Raw genomic sequence first — 10,505 nt, 5'->3', positions numbered from 1 at the left:
CTTCCTAGTGGCCTTTTAACTACAAAATTCATTCATTTTTTTGAAAGAGCATTTTTAAGAGCAAAAAGTGGTTTTGCATAATGATACATGTGTGGCCCATGTTGAATTACTTGCCTTCTTAGGGAGAATGGGAGGGGAGGGAAGAGGGGAGAGAATTTGGAACTCAAAGTTTTAAAAGCAGATGCTCAAAAAAAGGTTGTTTTTGCATGCAACTGGGAAATAAGATATACAGGCAATGGGGCATAGAAATCTATCTTGCCCTACAAGAAAGTAAGGGGAAAAGGGATGGGGGGGAGTGAGGTGACAGAAGGGAGGGCCGACTGGGGAACAAGGCAATCAGAATATATGCTATCTTGGAGTGGGGGGGAGGGTAGAAATGGGGAGAAAATTGGTAACTGAAAATCTTGTGGAAATCAATGCTGAAAATTTAAAAAAATATTAAATAAAAAATAAAAAGTTATCTGTTAAGAATCAATACGATTGGAACTCAAAATCTTATATAGGTGAATGTGGAAAACTAAAAGTAAATAAATAAATAAAATTTAGGGGCAAAAAGAATTGAAACAACCAACTTCATTTTGTTCCCTATTTGCCATTTCTGCTATGTGATGTCTCAGCATTTTCTTCATGGATAGCTTAAAGCAAAATATCTGTCTCATAATATGTTCTTCATTCCTCATCCTTCCCAGACCAAAATACCCCGCCTTGGGCATACCTCCCTTAATTTGTATTGTCTTCCCTATTAAAATATGAACTCAGACCTGTCTCATTATTTTTGTATTCCATCTCATTATATAAAGGTATCCTTATTTCCAAGGACAGTGCCTGGAGCAAAATATTATTAAATTATTAAATAAATTAATAAATATCATTAAATATTATTAAAAAAGATTAGTCAATCAATAAACACTTACTAAGCACCTAATACGTTATGCACATGCTTTACTAAGCCCTGAGGATACCAAAAGAATGCTGGGTCTGGAATTAAGAAGACTTGAATTAAAATCTGGCCTCAGACATTTTGTAGTCATATGACCCTGGGCAAGTCACTTAGCCACTGTTTGCTTCAGTTTCCTCAAAAGCATCTACCTCCCAGGGTCATTGTGAGAATCAAATGAGATAATATGTGTAAAGTGCTTAGCAGAGTTTCTGGCACTTAGGAGATACTTGACAAATGCTTCTGCCTTCTCTCTCCCTTAGCAGCTACTACAGTAAGAGATAGAAAATCTCAGAATATGATATTCCAAAAGGCAAAAGGCAAAAGCTTGCAGCTAAGGATAGTCTGGGACATGATAATTAATAGGATAAAGTACTTTCAGGCATTTCTGATGAAAATATGAAAGCTGAACAGAAATTTTGAAATGAAAACATTTTTAACCATCTCACCTTCTCCACCCCCCAATCCCAAGATATTCTAGAAGCTATCTGGAAACAGCTGCCACTACCAGAGATGCCTCCTCTCTTACCATCCCCCACTGTTTGGGATGCTATCTATTAAAGGGAAATGACAAAAACTAATCTTGTATCTTCAGGCTTGACTCTTTTTCACCACAGGGTAGTTACACAAAAAACCATCACAATTAGTGTGATGTAAATGAGTAATGAGTTAAAGCCATTTATGCAAACACATATAAAACAAATCAGAGAAATTATATGGATTAGAATATAAAAGAAAATACACAGACTAAATGAGCTTATTAGAAGGGAGTAAGATCTTAAGTCAACCAAGACAAAGAAATTTCAAGAGAAATTCTCTAATGTCTCTAGGGAGACAATCTGGAAATCAGGAACATGTGACAGAGCTAGTGTTCCTGTATAGGTTGCCTTCCAAAGTCTATTGTCTCCTCTCTCTACAGTGTGCCAGTACTGTTATCCATAAATGGCCCTTTCATTGGACTGAATATCGTATCAATCCTTTGGGGACACTGATAGCAAAAAAAAAAAATTAGTGCTAATAGTAAAGGTCTTAGAACTTTTGGAGTTGTCTTAAATGATGGGAAATAATCACTCTTGACTTTCCAAATGACCACTCTCTGGAGAATATTTGTAACTGCTTGTATCTATTCTTGAGTAAGGAATGAAAAGTGTCTCTCCTCTTTAATATACCTGTACCAACAATGCCTCTCACATAAGCATACAGCATCAAATCATTATTTTCTCTACCAAGGAGGAGAATCTTATGTAAGTGCTTTAGGCTTCAAGCCAGGTTTACATCAGAAATGCAAAGTTTATTCACTGTAAGGAAAACAATTAGCAAAAGTAACATTAGTAATCAGAACTACAGATATAACGTAATCGTACAGGGTGTTCCTAAAGTCTGAATACACAGGCAAAATGCATATTTTTAAGAAATGAAATGAATGAAATTTTCAACCACATTTTATTTAATTGTAATATTAACAAATAACATCTTCAATATTATTTCTGTCATTTATGATGAAAAGGTTGATGCGCCTTGCAAGATTCACATGAACTCAATGCAATAACTCCACATTGCCATCAATTTTCCTATGTGTCCAGACTTTAGGGACAATTATATCAACAGAGACAGAATAATTTTTATTAAGATGCAACACTCATTTTTCTTAAAAATACTGGAAAATATATGAATACACAGATATTTCATCAATATAATAAGTAGTATCCTCCAAAATCAAGAACCAATCTTATATGTAATGAGGAAAAATTAAAAATCTTTCCAATAAGATCAGGGGTAAAGTCAGGAGATCCATTATCACCATATATATTTGGTATAATGCTAAAAATTCTAGCTGTATAAAAAAGAGAGAAAAAAAGAAAGAAAGAAAGAGAGAAAGAAAGAAAGAGAGAAAGAAAGAAAGAAAGGTAGTAGCAGAGTCAAAATTATTAGGCAAGTAGGTGGGCAGTGGGTACAGTGCCACTCCTGGAATCATAAAGGATTATGTTAAAATCTGAGCTCAGATACTTCCTAGCAAGTCACTTAATCTCTGCTTCAGTTTCCTCAATTGTAAAATGAGCATAATCACTTACCTCTCAGGATTGTTGTGAAGATTAAATAACATAAGAGGTATAAAATGCTTAACACAGTGCCTGGCACATAGTAAGCATAAAGTAAATGCTAGCTGTTGTTATTGTTATTATCATTATTGCAGATGATGTAATGGTTTTCTTAGAGGACCCTGGAATTAAAATTAATTGAAAATATACCTTCAGTAAAATTGCAAGCTATAAAATAAATCCGTACCAGTCACTAACATTTCTATATTATAAACAAAACCAGCAGTAAGAGATAGACTTTTGTTCATTGAAAAACATAATTTTTTTTAAAGAAAGTATTTGGCATAGAGTCAGCTGCTAGTTGGACTCATGGTGGCCTAGGTGCTTCATCAATCCAATTGTCCCATACACAGGTTTTCCGTTTGACTGGGTTTATTGCCAGGAGACCCTGACTTCTAATTAGGAGAACTGGGCTTATTCTTACATTCAGGGACTTGCTAAAAAATGCCTCTGATTCCTAGAGACAGTGTTACTTTTGGCTATAGCATACAGTTTGCAAAAAAAGTGGAATGTAAAGGAGACACTAATGCATAACATGAAGCAAATGAAGGATAGTACCTGGGACAAAATAAGTGTTTAATCATAAATACTTGACAATTGGTCATTTATTCCCAAATAGAAAGTTAACATAACCCTGAAAGAATCACATCATGCCTTAGAGAATGATTTAAACAGGACCCAGTAACTTAAACTAACAGTATAATTAGCTGGAAGGTTTTTTGGGATATTAAACAGTTTCCAGGACTGCTGATCAGACTTGTTACATTTTGCCTCCTGAGTACTGTCTGGTTAAACTCTGCTGGTAAAACATCAGGCTTGGCCCCTCTCCTAGTGATGGTTGTTCTCTCTAATACAAAAGCTTCTCTGGACACCAGCTTTCTCTTGCTGTTCTCATAACTATAACCACTCTAGCACATGTTGCCCCGATGCCAGAATGCTCTAGCTATTCTGTGACAGCAACCATTCAGATGACCGTTCATAAATCTGGTGCCATTGTTCATAAGTCTCCAGTTTTTTTGAGATAACCATGTTTCCTGCTCAAGCTCAGCTGATTATGTCACCACCTCTCCCTTTATCTCCCCAACACACACTTTGCCATATGAAGTAGGATGGAAAAGACCCTTGTCCCTCTCTTACTGGAGTCATATCTTGCTATGTGGAGTGCTGAAGCCTTGAAGTCACTGAAGAGACACCAGTTGAGTTCTCAGTTCTTCCAGCTAAGCAGCCAATTAGAGGACCCTTCATGATGAATCATACATGGCTGGAAGCCATCCACTCAGAACTCCACATCATATATCAGAAGTAGGCATTGAATATCTTCTAATGCTCTGTACAAACCTAAGAAATGCTATCAAGAAATGAGCAAGGCTATGATAAATGGGATCTCTCCTTTTACTATATAATTCTCCTCTACTCCAAACCTATTACTTTCCTCATTCTCCTCCTTTTTTATACTCCCTTGATTCACCTCCATTTTTTATCAGCCTTGTGTAAGATCCTTATTCCTGCTGCCTCTACCTGAATCCTCATCATTATCCAGTTGTTACCACCAATGGCCAGCAGAGCAGGACTCTTCCCTGACTTCAGTGCTACTCACAAAGAGATTTTTTTCCCTATTCCTGTGGACCTTGGTTTGTAACTCTTCTCCCTCACTTCTTATGGTAAATTCTTACAATAGAAACACACTGTTACAGGTCAGTCTTATAGAGTAGAATTTTAAAAGAATTTTATTGCAAGTGGTAAGGATATAAAGCACACAGTGTATCCAGCCTAACAATTACAGAGTATACAGAATCCAGGTTTCCCCCTGCTAGTTTTAGGTATAAATTCTATTTATATTTGTTGGTTTACAATGGATACTCTTGGGCAGGTACACAGGTCGATATAACAACTAGGTGTCTAAGTATCCTCATTAATGTTCCATTCTATTCCAGGAACAATGGGGAAAATGGAAATCTGAAGCATGAGTTCACCTGCAAAGGGCTTACACTCTTAGGAAGACCAAGATTGAACAACAAATAATACAATACAAAATATAATTAAATGTCAAATGATGTCATATGTTTTTTTAAAAACTGAGGGATTCCAAAGTTTAGTTGGGGCTAGCAGTCAGGAAGGGCTTCATGAAGGAAGTGGAATTGTACCTGGGCCCAGAGGGATGGGTAGGATAAGTGGAATGAGATAGCAAGGGGAAACTCCAGGCAAGGGGACTACACAATCAAGAGTTAGCCCAAGGAGTTGGGCATGGGTGAGATTGAGAGGAGCCTGACTAAAACAGAGATGTACATCAGGGAGCCATGATTTAGGTAGGGTGAAGTAAGATTATGACGTAGGAGAGCAGGCACCGCATCCAGATTAGACTTGATATGATGGCAAATACGGATGCATGGAAACTTAAGCATAAATTTATTGAGATTATTGTGTACAAATTCAAAATGCTTAAATTGCATTGAATTGGGAAGATAAGATATGTTTATTAGTTCTGATCACATCTGATCCAAATTCTTCTTTCCTTCCTTTCTCCAACTTCCTCTCTGCCAGAATTCTAGATGCCATATCAATCCATCGATGATCAGCAGGTGGTCTTCTCCCAGGTCCCTGTAATGTCACTGGTTCCAGCAAAGCTGTGAGAGCATGGATTCTGCTATAGCCCCCTGAGGTAAGACTCACCCAAGGGAAAGGTTAGACTAGATACCAAACCTTATCTCCTAGCTCCCAGTAAATCACTTTTGTAACTCTTTAAGATTTAAAGACTTCTCTAAGCCCCTGTAAAACAATCAATGACCTCATTCAACCATACCAAAAAGGACCCAGAAGCCTACATGTATGCAACTGCATCAAATAAGGAAGTTACTCAATTTTATAAGAATTATTTATATGTCAAGCACTGTGCTAGGCTCTGGGGATACAAAGTTAACAAAAACAAAAACCTCAAAACAGACTCTGTCCTAAAATATCTTATTGTATTGGGGTTGATGGGGTCAGGAATGGGGAAAACCATATACATAGGGAATAAAATACAAAAAGGTACCCAAAGTAATTTCTAGGAGGGAGGGTACCAGCAACTGCTAGTATCAGGGTAGGCTTTCTTAGGAGGGGACACGAACTTAACTATGAAGGAAGGTAGGATTCTATGAGACAAAGGTGAGGGAGGAAGGCATTTTAGGCACAGGGGACTGCCTATGCAAATGGAGACGTGGAGACTGGATGTGAAAAGCTGATCAGAGATTAAATGTCATGTATGAAGAACAGCAAAAAAACCTCTTTGGCTAAATGTGAAGGGCTTTTAAAGCCACAGGAGTTTGTATTTTATGTTAGAGGAGGCAGTTACTAGGGTTTCTTGAAGAGGTCAAGGATATGGTCATACCTGTGCTTTAGGAAAGTTTGACAGGTGTGTGTAAGATGGATTAAAGAGGGTGAAGTGATTTATGTAGTCTATTACAATCATCCAGGTTAGAGATGATAAAGGCCTAAACCAGGGTGATAGCCACGTGAGTGGGGAGAAGGGGACTGAAACAACAGTTATTGTGGAGATAGAATCAACAAGACTTGGCAACTGATTGAATGTGAGGAGTGAGGGAAACCAAAGAGTAGATGATCGGGATTATGAATCTGGAAAGATGCTAGTGCCCTTAACAAAAATAGAGCAGTTAGGAAAAGAAGGAGGTGACTGAGGAAAAGATAATGTGCTCAGTTTTTGGACACATTGAGGGTGAAACTATTATGGGATATCCAATAGGAATGTTCAGTGGGCAGTTGATGGCGTGGGAAAATACAGCCGAGACAAGAGACTAGGGAAAGATATCTGTATCTGGGCACCATCTGCATAGACGTGATAGTTGAACCCAGGGGAGTCAGTGAGGTGACTAAATTTATTCACCTGAGGAGGATATTAGGGGCCCTGGATGTGAGTCACCCTGGAGAGCCTACAGGAAAATTAGAGATCAGACCAGATGTCTGCTATATAAAATGATGAGATTAAGGGGAAGTCAGCAAAAAGAAGGTATAGGTGGAATCAATCAGAAGTCCAGGCAGTTAAATGGAGGGATGAACAGATAGATGAGATGCTCAAAGAGGTGACAGAAGGCAGCATCTTCCGCCAGACCAAGGTCAGGGACAGGGAGCTGGCCTCTTCCTTGTGTTCCTCCTCATTGAGAAAGCTGTTAACCTGTAGTAAGAGATGATTTATAGAAGAAGAGCCTCTATTCCCATAATAATTCTTCCAATGCCTCCACCACTACTTCTGTTGTGATTCCTTTCTCTCCCCATCATCACGGTAATGCTTTTTCCTTTACTCTTACCTCTAGGTCTCCCTAGTTCCTCACTCCCTTTCTATCAGTTGATTCACAGAGGCCCTTGATGTTGGATCCTACTGCTGGAACGCATGCCTCTGATTATGAGGACGGTACCCACAATGATGCCCACCAGGCCCACAGCCAGACCAAGGGCACAGACCACAGTTTCTGCTGTCTCTGGCAGTGGGGATGGAACCTGCGGTTCTGAGGAGAAAAAGGAAACATGGAGTGAGAGGATTGTTATTTTTGAGATGCAGAAAACACAGGAATTCGAATTCTTAGAGGAAGGTAGTATTGGGATACATTATTCATATAGGAAAGACTATTTGTAGGAGGAAAACTACAGATGGGACTAGTGAGTCCTTGGAGGGAAGTAGTGACAAAGGGAGGGATAAGAAAAAAAGGAGTTATAGTAATATATCTATAGAAAGAATTTTATCATTAGCATTCACAATGACTGCATAGATTGGCAGATATCATTGTCTCTACTGTACAGAAGAGACTTAGGCCAAGATAATTTAAATATCTTGTCTAACATCATTTAGTTGGTTGGTGGGAGGGACAAGGTTAGAACTCAGCTCTTTGGATTTCTAGTCCAGGGACATTTCTACTTTACCAGGATAAAAGCTCCATACCCCAGTGCTTGAGGACTGGCTGCTCCAGGCCCCAGTGCTCCACTTTGCAGTCATAAAAGTCTTCTGTGTTGGGGAGAAAAGTGAGGTAGTAGAACTTGCGGAATCTGTGGTCAGGTCGGGGGTAGAAGTCTGTCTCAGACACACCTTCAGTGACCAACTGCCCATTACGAAGCCACTTGATGTTGACGACTGGGGGGAAGATGTTGTCCACCAAGCAGATGAGTACGTTCGGCTCGCCCATCTCCACAGGACTCTCTGAGAACACGGTCACCTCAGGGGGCACTGAGAACAGAAAGGGGAGGTGCTCACCTAAGGGCTTTCATACCTCCCTGAACTCTTTAAATAGGACTGATCCTGAAAGCTCATTCTCCAGGGGTTCATTTAATTCCTTTATTTTTAACCCCCTGCCCTGCTGCTCTAACCCCTCTGCTAGTCCTGCTCTGGGTAGAGAAAAGGTCCGTGGAGACAATATGTGCAAATGCTGGGGCAGAAGGCCTTCTGTGGAGGCTGGGAATGCCTCAGGATGGCTGAGAGGGGGATTGGGTGGCAGGATGAATGGAAAATGAGGAGAGCAGTCTTGGGGTGGCCTGATGACTTCTGGTGCTATCCACAGTGGCAGAGTGGTTTGAAGTCAGTGAGGAATCATAGGGAGGGTAACAGGGAAAGAGGGTAAGGAAAGGGATCAATACCACTGATGGCCCTGCTTCCGTTGGAGTCTTTGATCATGACATCCAGGTTGTGTTTGGCTGTGGCTATGTTTGTCAGCCCTCCCTGGGAGTCAAAGCTAGTAAAATGGCTGAACTCTGGGAGCCGCCACACAGTCTCCTTCTTCTGCAGGTCCACATAAAAGATCTCATCTTCATCAAATTCTTGTGTGTACTGGCCTGAGGGTCCATAGGACTGGTACATAGTTGTGCCATAGGTTCCCACATGGTCAGCTGGGGGTTGGGAATACAGGAGAGAAGAGAAAAAAAACATGATTATACTTGTGACCATAATACACCAGAGATCCAAGTTCTGGGATAATGTCACCAGGACAGATGATAGGAAACCTGTAACCTAGTATAGGCACAACACACATCCCAATGACTTGAGGCAGTTAGAGCGCTGGAACTAGAGTCAGGAAGAACTGAATTCAAATCCAGGCTCAGACATTAACTCTGTGATTCTCAGCAAGTTATTAGTCTGTTTGACTCAGTTTTCTCAGCTGTAAAATGGGGATAATCATGAGACCTGCCTCCTTGGATTGTTGTAAGGATCAAAGTGCTTAGCAGAGTGCCTGGCTCATTGCAGGTGCTGTACAAATGCTTATTCCCGTTCCCTTCCCTGTTTTGTCCTGGATCCCTCAATCCTGCGTCTCATGTATCTCCTGTCTTTTCATCCTATAACATCCTATTCTGGCTTATTTGGATTGACTTAGTCAAGAGCAAGTCAGAAGGAGCACACAGGGGCAGAAAACTAAGGAGTAAGGCATTTACTCCTAAATACATCTGTCTTTTATGTCTACTGTGTGCATAGCGCATTGGGCTGGTCATCACTGAAGATTGAAAGGGTAGATAATATCCCTTCCTAAGTGGAGCTCAGAGTCCAGCAGAGGGATGTGCCATCAACCCAGAAATGACCCATGAGTGGGGAATGGCTGGGCTGGGGCATGAAATGACTGAAACTGAAAACAAAGAAGTAGGAAATTGAATGCAAGTCATGTGCTCTTGCCCACCTGTTTCTATTTTGAGCCTCTCCTTCAGGGCCCTTTAGGGACTGAGCTAAGCCACCCTCCCATGCCCTACCTACATCCCTAATCTCAACCACTTCAGATCTAGCTGCCTCTTAAGAGCTCAGGATGAGTTTATGACACAGTGCTGGCCTCCCTTGAGAGAATGAGATCCCATAGATCCCCAAACACTTAAGGAACCTCAGTATACACAGGAAGGGACCTGTAGGGAGTCTGTCTCCAGTCCGCTCCATTGACATCTCCCACCTCATCCCTCTGTCTCCTTGCCCTCCCCATCAGTGACTTTTGTCACAAACTTACCTTCAATGGACTCAGAAGCTCCTTGGGGACTCAGCAGCACAGCCAGTGAGAGGGTCCCTAGGATCAGGACTCTGTTGGCAGTCATTCCGGCAGGGACTTGTCTGTTGCCAATACCTCCAAGTAATGGGGTATAAGGCAGGGAGGCAGATATTAGGTAGAAGGAAGGGGTAGGGCAAGACTTCACAGGGAGGAGCCAAAGCCTGGATCAGCCATGTGCAGCCAATTAGAAAAATCTCTTCAGCTGACCTCTCTGTTGCTGGGTAAAAAGGTATTTGGAAGCGACCTGTAGTGCAATCCAGGAAATTCACTTTGTTTAGCTAGCCCGTATCAGTCAAACATATATCCAATTAACAAACATGTATTAAGTGCCTGCTGTATGCCAGGCACTTGAGACACAAAGACCGAAGTCAAACAATCCTTGACTTTAAGGAGTTTATGTTTTATTGGAGGAGAAACAACACAAGCAGGTAAAAATATGTTAACAAAGTAAATACAAACCAATTTGTG

At 40.6% G+C, this 10,505-nt stretch overlaps 1 protein-coding gene across 2 annotated transcripts; it reads right to left on the bottom strand.

Moving 5' to 3' along the window:
- Positions 1-4,737: 4,737 nt before the first annotated feature.
- Positions 4,738-10,139, bottom strand: LOC118856252 (H-2 class II histocompatibility antigen, A-R alpha chain-like). Of its 2 annotated transcripts, none has more exons than XM_036766435.1 (5): positions 9,999-10,139; positions 8,656-8,904; positions 7,967-8,248; positions 7,338-7,535; positions 4,738-7,204 (listed from the first exon to the last, which is right to left on the bottom strand). In XM_036766435.1, the coding sequence occupies exons 1-4, from the start codon at positions 10,081-10,083 to the stop codon at positions 7,381-7,383; spliced, it is 771 nt and encodes a 256-aa protein (XP_036622330.1). In that variant the 5' UTR covers positions 10,084-10,139; the 3' UTR covers positions 4,738-7,204; positions 7,338-7,380. The 2 variants fall into 2 exon arrangements, with proteins under 2 accessions (XP_036622330.1, XP_036622331.1); XM_036766436.1 differs by having other exon boundaries at positions 4,738-5,660.
- Between the last annotated feature and the right edge of the window lie 366 nt (positions 10,140-10,505).

The sequence above is a fragment of the Trichosurus vulpecula genome, chromosome 7 (genome assembly GCF_011100635.1).
Source record: "Trichosurus vulpecula isolate mTriVul1 chromosome 7, mTriVul1.pri, whole genome shotgun sequence".
NCBI lineage: Eukaryota > Metazoa > Chordata > Mammalia > Diprotodontia > Phalangeridae > Trichosurus > Trichosurus vulpecula.
This window is presented reverse-complemented; position numbering and strand designations above follow the sequence as displayed.